Here is a 13,206-nt window from a genome sequence, read left to right as displayed (position 1 = left end):
CTTTTACATTGAGAGAAAAAAAGTATCTTAAAACACAATGCCTGCTCTTTTTCCCTACACTTCAAATGGCCAGGTTAGGTGAAGCCATGCTTGTCTTTTGTTGTTGAAGCTCATTCGCCTCAATGTTCAGCTCATTCAGCGATGCTTTTCTGCACAACACCGGTGTAAAGAGTAGTTTAGGTGCCACAGACTTCCTGTCAGTTTGAATGAATTTAATTCATTTTTATTTGTATAGCGCTTTTAACAATGGATATTGTCTCAAAGCAGCTTTACACAGATAATGTGGTAAGAAAGAATAAATAAGATTGTTCTTTATAAGTGTAAGTTTGTCCCTAATAAGCGAGCTGGTAGTGACTGTGGCAAGGAAAAACTCCCTGAGATGGCATAAGGAAGAAACTTTGAGAGGAACCAGACTCGAGAGGAACCCATTCTCATCTGGCTGTCACCGAATGTCCATTTATTACAGATAAATGATGTTGAGGTGTTCACTGATGGCAATCAAATGCAAACTGTATTCCTGAGTCATGACATGCTCTCCTTTCATCAACTAACCAGTCCACAGAACTGATTTTCACTGCATGTTTTTTTGCCCACATTCTGTTGCCCAAATTTCTGCATGATAATTCCCAACCACAATACACATACCAGCCTGTCTGGCACCAACAAACATGCCATGGGCAAGTCAGAGAGAGTGAAATTTTTTCTCAGTTCTAATTTACATTAACGTCATTTGGCTGAATGTTGAATCGAAATTGAGTGCAGTACAACTGAGGCTTGCTAAAGTTAAATGTTGGTGATACTAGAATTTTGACCCCATCACCCTTTGATCGGCTTGATTTGCATAAAAGACCAGGCTTACAGGTGTTCCTAATCAAGTGATGTTTAAAATATCTTATCTGTATTTATGATCATTCTGAATGCCGACATGGCAAAATAGAACGACGAATATTTGTACTGTATTAACATGTTGGTTACAAGTACTTTGAGACCATATTCACATAAATTTTGTTCTGTTCTATACATGCTTTATGGAACCCATCTTTAGACTGTATTATGTCTCTGGAACGCAATTGGAACCATCCCAACTTGAAGAAGGTGACATGAATTCCAGCGAGCTACTGTAATGGCAGGCTGAAAGGCTTCTATGTATGAGCAGGCAGGCCGAACAAAAGGTACCTCTACAAAGGCCAGCGATGCATTTGCCTTCAGCTACGCTTTTACCACTCCTGTTAAATGCAGAACAGCACTGAGACATTGTTCAGGCGTCCGCAGTTTCGTCCTCGAAATGAAGCCTCACGATAGTGCGTGCTTTTCTCAGCACCGCTGCTGCATCCGGTGGAACGTGTGAGCAACATAAAGACTTTCGTGCATTTTAGTTCCGTCTGCATGCTTTGACACAAACACCTGTGTCCTGGCATGTGAAGGATCTGGATCTACTTGTGTGTGGGAAAACTAGTTCTTCATTTTATGGCTCTATTTTGGCTCGTATTATAAGATTTGCAGGAAGTTAAAGTGATACTCGGAACCGTGATTTGTCAAAGCACAGCCTTTTACTTATGCTCCCTGAAATTTCGATACCTGCCAACGTTCCGGTTTCCATAGATTTGAACTTATAAAAAAAGTTTATTGGATCAAGACTTTCCCTGAGTTAAAAGGTCATTAGAGCAGCACCAAGAATCTTTGGGTGTTACATGCCAAAGCTGTACCATATGGGCACAGTAAGCCGGATGTGACTACAATGCAACATACTGTGTTCATACTATCCTGTACAATATGATACTTTTGAACCTATGATAATTGAAGATGGCTTTCCATTAGGCCTACAGACATCATTGGCTTATCATGAGATTCTGCTTTATGTAAGTAAACATTTTTTAAAATGATTTACAGCCTTTGATCCTCAGCCTACAGGCCTCAGAGGTACCCCTTGTGAGGTATTTTGTACACTTTTCTGGCTACAAGCTTCAGATTCTTGACGGGTGCGTTTCATTTCTCCTTGTATATGCACTTCTTTGCACCAGTTTTCAGCACTGTTAGCTTTTCCGATCCAGATAATGAACTGGCTGAACTAAAAAATGTCTATTGTACCCTATCATTAAATAAAATGTTATTAAAAAGTTAATACGTTTTTGGTTGAAGCAGTTAATGGCGAGTAAACAAGATTATCTCAGGCTGCAGGAAAAGGCTTTGTCGGGCTTCTGGGAAAGTAGGCGGGCCTTGGCCTTGTTTATTGACTAAACATGCCGCACTGAATAGAGAAAAGTAGCAAACTGGCTTGCACGGACTGATCATGATTATACCTGTTGAAGAACAGCAGGACTACATTGTTTTGATAAATGATAAAAGCGTAAAGTATATATGTAATGTCATTCATATGAATTGCTAGAAGATTCAGTGTTTGGGGTTTGTACAGTTTTTTCAACCCCCCCCCCCCCCCCCCCCCCCACACACACACACTAAAATCCTAATTAGAATTCTTTGAATGAGATCAAAATCACTATAGACCAGTGCAATCAGTGAAAATGAGGACCCAAACAGAGGGCTTGATTTTAATGGCACCAAATGTACTGTAAAAGGATGACAGAGTGTGACTAAGTGGAAAACAAAAGAGAAGGGGAAAGGAAGGGTGTGTAGTATCTTTTCTGCAGCCATTTCCTTCCTTTTGACTTTAAAAGGTCAGCGTCCATACTTAGCATGTAGTATGCGTAAATGAAAATACCTATTCCTCCTAATTTTTTTTCCCAACAAGCCTACATTATAGTCTTTTCTAGAATAAAAAAAACAAAAAAACAATGCCTTTATGCATTGCACACTAAAGTCACAGTGTTTTATGTGTTGTAGTGGCCATATAAAGCCAATTTTGAAATTCAGTTTCAAATGAGGGTGGTTTACCTAAACACAATTGGAGTCAGTATATGTGTCCTGCTAGCACTGTCTGAAATTGTATTTGTTTTGTTATGTAAATGCTGCCCATTTGCTGAACATGCTCTCCTTTTTATCAGGAGACAGAGGGAAACCATCAGCACGAGGTTTTAGTCTTGCTGTTTTATTTATAATAGAGCTTCTTTCATTTTTTTACACAGGAAGAAGATCCTGACCGAGGTCAGCCCTGTATGCGATGTGGAGAACAGTGTCCTGGTTTGCGCATGCACGGCTGGAGGTAAGAGAACATGACCTGGATGAGTGGATGACGGTCGCTAAACTTTCCTCTTGTGCTGGTGCTGAGAGGTTTTGAAAGACGCAGAACACTAACATGGACCGAGCAAGATGTTTGTTTCAGCTGCGTGTTATATTGGTGATTTTTGTTAAAGAGAGAAGAGTAAGTTGTACAGGCTGCGGGAGAGGAACTTTTAGCGGTAGGAGTGCTGACTTTTTCGTTTTTTAACGACGGCCTTTTTATGGCCAGATGCGCATCTGGTTCTGTTCAAACTAGTCTATAAACATCAAAATGGGTAGAGAACAGATGAGAAGTTTCCCCCTGACACCCCACAGCACCACTGCACACCATCATGCCCCGAGTGAACCTACTAGATCTGATCAGTGTGAGTCGATAAGTTGTACTCTGAGAGTAGATGCGCACACACACACACACACACACACACACACACACACACACTTTCTCATACACTCCATCCTGTCAATACACATTCTGACCAGTCCTAATTGTGTTATAGATATTAGTTTTGTCATTAGTTCACTCGTGGGGCTTCTTTCATTGGTTCTTTTAAATGGAAATATTTCTCGATTTGTGTGTGGGAATAGTTGTAGTAAGGGAACCAATTTTTTTTTTCTTTTTAATCAAGTGCCAACAAGGTAAATAGTGCAAATCGCACACATACATTAATCACTCCCTTATCTGTGCGTTAGTCACCATTCACCCATTAAGAATAGCTGCTCTACAAGTTCTCCCTGTCCTTGTTTTTTTTATTTATTTAAAAATAGCCTGTAAGTGTAATTTATTAAATAAAAAAAGGAAACAGATTGCAATAGACCACACCTCAGTTGGTCCAAAGGATGCAGGTTAACCCTGTGCTAATGCTAGCCAGTAATATGTAGCTTGTCTCTTGTGGCTGTGCATTAGCTGCATTATTCATTGTGAAAGTTGTCTGTTTTGTCTGTATATGTAACATGTGCTTTGTTCTAGCTTCGAAAGTAGATTAGCAAAGCTATATAACTATAACGGTGACATTCACTCAGCAGGAAGGATTAGTGCTCTGTGCTACTTGCTTCCAAGTGTTCTTCCTTTGTTTTTGTTTGTGACATTTCTGTATATTAACAAGTGGTTCAATATGACCATGTGGACAAGCATTGGTGATAACCTGACCATAGGAGTCGTATGTTTTTTCTTTTAAACATCCCATGTCACATTAAGCCCTTGTTTGCTTTTATAATAACCTCCACTTTTCTGGGGAGATGTTCCACTAGAGTTTGGAGTAGAGGTTGTGGAGATTTGTGCTCATTCAGCCACAAGGGTGTTGGTAAAACAGGTACTGATGTAGGTGAGTCAATGGTTCAATTCATCCCAAAGGTGTTCATTAGGGATGAATTTAGAGTTCTATAGCAGGATGATCTTCTCCAACCCATGTAAACTATGTCTTCATAAAGCTTGCATTGTGCACAGGGGCATTGTTATGTTGGAACATGTTTGGGCCTTCCAGTACACGTGAAGGGAAATTTAATGCTTCCGCATCCAAAGACATACTAAACAATTGTGTGTCTTTAAATTTTGTGGGTAACAGATTGAGGAAGATCCACATATGGCTGAAAAAACCTGTTGTCAGACTATTCATGCAACATTTTCAGCCACTTCATCATCACCGATCATCTAATACACTACTTTAGATGTCCGGTTGTGTTATTCAGATACATCCCAACTAGGAATGAATGTTCTGCAATGACTACTATTAAGAGCTTTCTTTAAAGCCTCAATACAAATTTTGTTCCGATTTCCTGTCACAAGCAGAGAAAAATGACATTGTCAAGTTAATACAGCACACACACTTACACAGTGGTATAATGGACATGTGATTGTGGATACATGAGTAAAGTAGCCTGGTGCACAATAGACAAAATCCATTGATCCAAATGTGGAATTCCAGAGGGTAAAGAGAGAGGCGTGTATGTTTGCGCTTGTGATTACTGAATTAGTGTTTCTAAAAGCTGCTAAACCCTGCCCCCCTCCTCCTTTCTTCACTGCAGTCATTCATCAGTGTCTGTCTTAATCAGATCTCCACTTATTTAGTGTATGATCTCGCTTTAAATGAACCATAATGAAAGCATACAAATGTTCAGTCACAGCAGTGCAGCATCAATAAACATAACATAAAATCCACACGAGAGTAGAATCGTAAGCAGGTATTCTGTTCTACTTTTCCCTCAGTGTTCAAAAGGAATGTACTGTATCATTATCCGATATATATTTAGTCAAGATATTTTGGAGTATTTAGAATCTAAATACTTTATTGATTTCACAGGGAAATTGCAGTTTCTCACAGTAAAATGAAAGTAAAGATGTATTTATTATTTATTATATTATTTATTAATAAAATTCATTTTATTGAGATATACTATATGAAACATGTAGCAGCAGTGAAACAGGTGGTGAAAAATGTACAAGTTAGATTTATTACAACAATTGTTGTTGCACTGAAATTATTGCACCGTATTGTGGCTATGTATCCAGGTTGCTAAATTGCAAAAAAAAAAAAAAAAAAAGAGACCACAATGCCATACAATCATCAAACTTTACAGGCAACCAAGTCTAAGACTACTACAACAGGGTAGGATGTCTAATTAAGACTGGTCCCATTCGAAAGTGTGTGTGAGATGTTTATCACTAACAAAAAAAAAAAACATTTCCGTCCCGACTATTTTAGGGGGCCCAAGCACTTTACTGTATTTTTTTTTTGTTTGTTTTATTTTACAAACTTTTAGTTCCCTACATTTTTAATGTGCTCTCTTGTTCCTCTGTTCCAGCTTGTCTCCCCGTATGTCCATCTGGCCCCTCATTCCGTGTCCTAGTCCAGGCTGTCACACTAATAAGATTAGTCCTTTCAAGGTTTGCTTCTGCTGCCAAGCCTTTAGCAATCGATCTATCGACTCTTGACATACTTTGCTTCTCTCTGTTTCTCCCTTTCTCCCTTTTTATTTGTCTCTGTTTTTACTTAAATACCTGTCTCATTAATGCACTAGTCATGGATATTATTAGGGTCTTGTTAAGTAAATACTTAGCTAATTCTCAAGCCAGTTTGGAAATGAAAGCTGAACTTTATAGGGGACAAATCATCCCCAAATGGGTGAGCAAATACACTAGGTGCAGATGTGTATTAACCTGAAAGGATGTTTGTAAGTGTTTACGTTGAGGTAATTTGGTCTTCTGCTGCTGTAGTCATAATGTATTTGGAATAAAAGCCTGGTTCGTTTTAATCCCCCCACTAGTCTGCAAGGATTAACGCTAGTCGCCATACAAAATCCGAAAGGCCTGATATGAACCAGCTGTGTTTCTAAAAGCTCTGGGGCGACTATCTATTTTGGAGTGGCAAAGCTTATTTTTCCAGAACTTTCTATCCCAGAAAAAGAAACATACTTGGTTAGTACTTAAACTAGCTTAGGCAATTTCATTAACATGGAAAGTTTTTTTTGGTAAGAAAAGACAATGACAGATGGGGTGTCCCAGACTGGGAGGCTCAATTACAGTCCCCATATCAAATCTTATCTTACTGCTAACCCACCAAATTGGCTGCTCGGGCTAAGGCGCCAAAGGACCAATCCATCTTGTCATGACCACACATACAGAGTTGGTTTGCAGCATATGTCCTAAAGACTGTTGTCCAGCGTGTGAGAGTGTTTTATTGAGTTACACGCCGCCTTTAAATGTAAAAAACATATAGCAACAAAGGACAGCGTCACAGTTTTTACAGAAAGTAATTCGTCATTTCTTAATGACTGATTGTCCATCTGTCCATTACATACTGCTTAGCATAACTTGCTACTGTTCTTTACCCAGTTAACTTTTATTTCACTTAAGCGACCCTGACAATCAGGAATTTGAGGCAACATTGTGAAGTTCTGTGAGGTATGTAGCACAATATATAGCATGTATTAGCTTTAACTATCAAATACTGGTATAGAGTGTTTTGTATACCAACTAGCAATGTGAGAAAACTATAAAACACACAAGAAATTTCTGATTTCTATTTGAATATCTGATAGCGTTCAATAATGGATATTTGGTCAATTTTTTTTAAAGACACAGTATAGAAAATTATTTAAGCATGGTTTCTCCCTTATTTTCTCCACAATTTTGTCTTAAGAGTGTGGGTAAATATGTGCTTCCTCCCAGATGTACAAAACCAACCAACTATATATTTTTAACTCCTTCTGACCTTCTTTATACTTCTCCATCAACATTCTTGTAGCAAATAATGCATCTGTGGTGCTCTTCCTCAGCATGAAACCATACTGTTGCTCACAGATGGTCACCTCTTCTCTCAGCCTGGCTTTCACTACTCTTTCCCATAACTTCATAGTGTGACTGATCACCTTTATTCCCCTGAAGTTATTGCAGATCTCCCTTATGTTTAAAGATCGGTACCAGCACACTCCTTCTCCATTCCTCAGGCATCCTCTCACCTTCCAATATTCTGTTGAACAATTTGGTTTAAAACTCCACTGCCATCTCTCTTAAACATCTCCAGCTCGGTCCCCCTTTCCCTGGCCAATCGGTATCAATCATTTTCTCCTTTCTTAGTGTCGGACTTCTCATACAGATCCTCATATGCAATTTTCTTTTCTTTTCCTTTTTTCCTTTTCCTTTCCCTCTTCACCTGCTGCCGCATCTCCTTATACTCCTGCCTACTTTTCTCATCTCTCTGTCGATCCCAATTGTGTTTTGCCAACCTCTTTCTCTTTATGCTTTCCTGCAGTTACTCATTTCACCACCATATTTCTTTGTCTTCATTTCTATTTCCAGATGTCACACCAAGTACCTTTCTAGCTGTCTCCCTTATCACTTCTGCAGTAGTTGCCCAGCACCTTTTCACCACCACCAAGCTCCTGTCTGACCTCTTCCCTGAATCTCACACTACAGACTTCCTACATGCCCATTGTAATCTGCCCCAATCACCAATTTTTCTTTCCTACAGTGGTTACACTCTCCACCACTTATTCTAACTCACCCCAGAATTTTTCCTTCTCCTCCATCTCACAGCCCACTTGTGTAGCATAGGCACTGATGACATTTATCATCACCCTTTTAACTTCCAGCTTCACGTTCATAACCCTATTAGAAACTCTCTTCACCTCCACTACACTCTTACTCTTCCTTCAGGATCACCCCTACACCATTTCACTTTCCATTCACACCATGATGGAACAGTTTAACCCCCCTCCAATGTTCCTGGCCTTACTCCCTTTCCACTCTCCTGAACACACAACATATCTACCTTTCTCCACTTTTCCTTTCCCTGCTGTCTCTGTAGATGTCTTCTCCTCTCCCCTCTCCCATAATTTGGCCAACAGTAGCCTAACTTTTCCCGGTACCCTGTTGTCTAACGATACCTGTCGCGGTCGTTAGTAACTCGGGCCTTGACCGATCTGGTATAAAATTCTGATTCGTGATTCGCATATTTGATTTGCCACGTTTTACGCTGGATGCCCTTCCTAACGCAACCCCTCCCCATTTATCCAGGCTTAGGATCGGCGCTAAGAGTGCACTGGCTTGTGCAACCCTACTAGCTGTGTTTTTGTTTCGACTGTTCAATTATTTAAGCTACACTTCTAGGCTGAATAGTATCATCCTGACATCACTGTCTCAAAAAAAGAATAAGTTATAAACCAGGCCACTTCTTTAATCCCCTTTAATACTGTCTAACATGTTACCTGAGTGCACATCTATGATAAATGCACCAAGCTCCTCTCTCCTACGTGTCATCTTTTGCTTAAGCACACATCTACCTAACCTCCTGTGTAACCTCTCTTCCATATTGGAGGGTGGTGAAAGAGTCGTGTTGAAACACGGTTTGAGCGAGGGAGGAGAGAAAGGACGATAAGGGGATGGGAGGGAGGGGGGAATGCGAGGGCTGTAGAGGAAAAGAAGGGAGGGGAGGTGGCGATGTTTGCGCAAGTCGAGCGAAGTCACCTATTGTCTGAGGCTCGGTGGAGCTGTCGAGGCCCGGGGGCTCGAAAGGAAGAAAGGGAACCCAGAGAGGGAGAAGAGAAAGCGTCTGGTTTGAGTCAGCACAGCAGGCTCTGACGCTCCTGCTCCCTGCTGAAGAATGGCTCCCTCGCTAAAGTCAGGGCTGTAATCAGCAAAGTTTTGGGGACGGCAAAGAATGCATGAGTGGAGTTATGGTGATCTGAGGTAATAATTGCATCACTTAATGTGCTTTTTGTGCTTGTCATAATTGTGATGATTTATAAATTTGAGGGATTGACTGTAATGGTGCATATGTTCTCAGTATGTTTGTGTGCAGGCATGTTGCTAAGGGAAGTTTATTGTTGCATGATTTAAATTCGTTGTCTCGAAGGTCATGTTTCTACCAACATTTCCACTACTGGTTTTATCGATTATTTTTAGTTATTGGTTATGATGTACTTGGATGTTGGAGTAGCATTCTCAGGTGTTTATTTTATTTACCTTTTTAGTTGTTGTAAATAATCTAATTAGATCTAATAATCTGGACCACAATACACCAGTGTTGGATGCTGTAACTTTTGCCTTTTCCTCTGGGATCCAATATTTTTTTTCCCACCAGATCCCTTTCTGTCATTTAACAATTGCAATTAGACTCACAGAGACACTGAGCTGCTTCCTGTTTCCTTTAGAGAGACTAATGAGACAACATAAAGCGTGACTCTGACCAGGATTTAAATGCTTGTCTAGTAATAATACATCATAAAAACTGGTTGTTAAAATTCTGCCCTCGTCACTATTGACGCTATAATAGTCATTACTTGAACAGTTTCTTAATCACTGATTTGGTTAGTCATTTTAGGTTTTGGATTCTGAATGCGATATATAATCATGAGATGACCAAGAGGTCAGTGTTGTATTATGTATTTTGTAAGTGACAAAAAAAATAGATGATCATGCTTTGGATTTCATGAAGGTTCATTTAAGAATATATTTATTTTATATACAAATTTCAATTCTGAGAATTTCATGTTGTTGAAATGTCATTATTAAGATTCCAGTGGTTTTAAGCGTTAAAATGTCTCTTTTTGTGTGCGTTCATATTTGTATTCGGATGATCCCTTTAGCAGTTAGTTCACATTCCTGTCTATTTTGCTCCCGTCACCTGGATCATTCTCCTGACTTGCTGGGATTAAGAGATACAAATTGTTTGTGCTCTTTTGTTCCCACAAATGCAATCACTTTCTTTGTTAGATTGTTGCAATGTCATCAGGAGGCTTTATTGTGTGTGTGTGTGTGTGTGTGTGTGTGTGTGTGTGTGTGTGTGTGTGTGTGTGTGTGTGTTAGAAGCTAGGCCAATTTACCTAACAAGGATGTCCAGTTATGCCAATCTAAATATACCCCGAGAAGTTTTATCATGCATTCCAGGGTTGCCATATTGGTGCAGTAACAGGAAGTCTGAAGTGGTGATTGACATGTGTGTGTGTGTGTGTGTGTGTGTGTGTGTGTGTATGTTTGTGTGTTATAAAGTTATATTAAGACTGATATAATTTAATTTGACAAGCTGTCAAACACATCACCAAAAGTGAACTCGGGTGACAGCTGTCAGAAAGTTTGTGCTTGTGTGTGGTAGTGGAAGGGTATTTTCTGACAGTTTTGACCTTGTAAAGACATTGTACTGTTCCCAAAAGAAACAAAAACTAACTCTTTGGTTACTGGGGTTATTGTAAGAGTTGACTTTAGATGTAGCATTACATTAATTATCCACATTAACAATTGCATCAGTGGCTACTCCTTTCAAATATATTTGCGCAAACCTGTGTGTGTGTGTGTGTGTGTGTGTGTGTGTGTGTGTGTGTGTGTGTGTGTGTGTGCGTGTGCGTGCGAATGCGCACAAGCCCCAGGATTGCCCCTGACATACCACGATTTCATCTTCATAGGTCTCTGTTCCGATCCCCAGTGGGATGTTTGATGTGTCGGAGTAAATTATGCGTTTATTTGGGTCTCCATTTTGGATTGAGCTTGTAAATGTCTGTGTGTGTATGATTAATGTGCGATCCATTTTTTTTATTGCAAGTGAAATTTGGCCCATGATACTGACATGACAGCTATGTTTTCAGCCAAGTTAATTTACATTCACCCTTTGCTCAACGCTCATTATTCGAGTCACTGATATAGTGTTATAGGATTTTCTGGCACATTTTTGGCCTGGTGCGATCTGGTGCAAAGATCTCGTGATTATTTTTCCCTTAAAAGGGCATTTTGAATGCAGAATGAAGCGAACGGACAAGGAGGGGTGGTGAACGATTTGCACCGTTAGGAGCGAAAGCGCGTTACGGGCTGCAGTAATGTAGTAATGTTTGAATAATCTCAGGCTGTTAAAGCTGTGAACGCTGAGCCTCTCGTCCAATTTCGCTGAATTATTAATGACTCCCATGATTCTTTATTTCTTGCATGATGGATGAACAGTGATACACAGTGAAATTCTTTCTTTGTGTATCCCAGCAATGTTAGGAAGTTAGGATTAGGGTGCAGGATCAGCCATGATACAGCAATCCTGGAGCACGGAGGCTTAAAGGCCTTGCTCAAGGGCCCAAGAGTGGCAGCTTGGCAATACTGGGGCTTGAACCTCCGACCTTCTGATTAGTAACCCAGAGCCTTAACCACTGAAAGACCACTTCCCATGTATACAGTATTGCAAGCAATTGTCAGTGTGGCAAAAGATGTGTGTGTATATAAATGGAATGGAAGTGGCATTTTTCCACAGGAGGCAGGATTGCCCCTGAGATAGAGTCACAGTTGATGAGAAGCAGCTTGTTGTACTGTACTCTCTCTGTAGCCACAAGGCACCAGAGTACACAACACACACATACACGCATGTACACCACTATTACATTCCACTAAAATAAGGAAATATTTGTCAGTCTATTTGAGGTAATGTTTAGAGCAAATAAAAAGAACTTTCCGGAACTTGGGGTTCTAAAGACCACAGTCTTTGTATGTTTGTGTTTCAAGACAATTTTAATGCCAGGAGTTAAATAAAAAGCTCTGTATTTTTAGAACATGCCTGTTTGGGGTCATTTTAATCCCTTTGGGCTGTGTTCATATTTGGCAACTTAAGTCCAAATGCATCAATATTTACACAGGGAAATTTTCTTGTATTCAGACTCAGTTTACACACATGTACACATTTGCAAATCATCTGGTGGATGAGGATTTAAGCAGAAGAGGAATTAAGCAGAAGTGCCTGTTTTTATTAAATTTTTATTTTTTTAATAGCATCTAGACCACTGCCTTTAATTCCGGCAGTTTCCTTTACACTTGGAATAGAAGAGGAAAATATAATTTTGTTTGTTTGAGTTACTTTTTTGTCGTTGCATTTATTGCAACACCTAAATGCAAGAAACAATTTAATAATAAAAAAAACGAAAAGGACTAATTTGAAGATTTATGAATATAATCATGGCAAGCATTAAAACAATCTTATAATTCAAGTTGTATTGAGTTATATTCTGTGTTAGTAGTGCTACATGAAATTACACAACTAGTCATAGTGTGACAAGTTTTTGATTATTTATGTACTTTAACATTAAGTAGTGTAGCGGTTTTTAGCTTATCATGAAGAAGAGTGATTTAATTATACATCGGGTGTGTCTCTATTTCCAACAACAAACCACAGGTATGCTTGGTGACTGCAAATCTGCAAGTTCATCCATCATGCCAGTCATGGGGTCACTGTCAATCAAAACCCTTAACATTTTCATTGAAGTCTTATAGCTTGACCTTAACTTAATTAAATGTTAGAATATGTAAAGATATAATTTTTTTGTACATGTGTGATAATTTCTTTTATGGTGCGCTTGTTTGGGAATCTCTCGAGTCAGTCAAGAGAGCTGTAAACAGTAGCTCAATAGCTAGTGTAGGTGTAGAGCACAATATAAAGTAGGTAAAAATACACTCTAGGTTTTAGTTGCCCAATGTTGAATAAATTTGTTTTGAGCACAAATAACACAAGGAAGGTTTTTTTTTAAACTTTGTTTAAAAAGCGTTTTTATGCTTGAATGTAAGGTGTA

General features: G+C 39.3%; 1 protein-coding gene across 2 annotated transcripts in view; it reads left to right on the top strand.

Annotated features, from left to right (window-relative positions):
• The window catches only part of prickle3 (prickle homolog 3), a 33,510-nt gene that overhangs the window by 6,589 nt on the left and 13,715 nt on the right, over positions 1–13,206 (top strand). The window contains exon 2 of one of the 2 annotated variants that reach the window (XM_046871615.1): positions 3,084–3,160. In XM_046871615.1, the coding sequence (XP_046727571.1) occupies positions 3,084–3,160 (77 nt within the window). Of the gene's footprint in view, positions 1–3,083; positions 3,161–9,097; positions 9,362–13,206 lie in introns of those variants that run through there. The other variant, XM_046871617.1, reaches the window with a different exon arrangement.

The sequence above is a fragment of the Silurus meridionalis genome, chromosome 17, assembly GCF_014805685.1.
Source record: "Silurus meridionalis isolate SWU-2019-XX chromosome 17, ASM1480568v1, whole genome shotgun sequence".
In the NCBI taxonomy this organism is placed as follows: domain Eukaryota; kingdom Metazoa; phylum Chordata; class Actinopteri; order Siluriformes; family Siluridae; genus Silurus; species Silurus meridionalis.
Note: the sequence above shows the minus strand (reverse complement) of the source record. Positions and strands in the feature narration are given on the sequence as shown.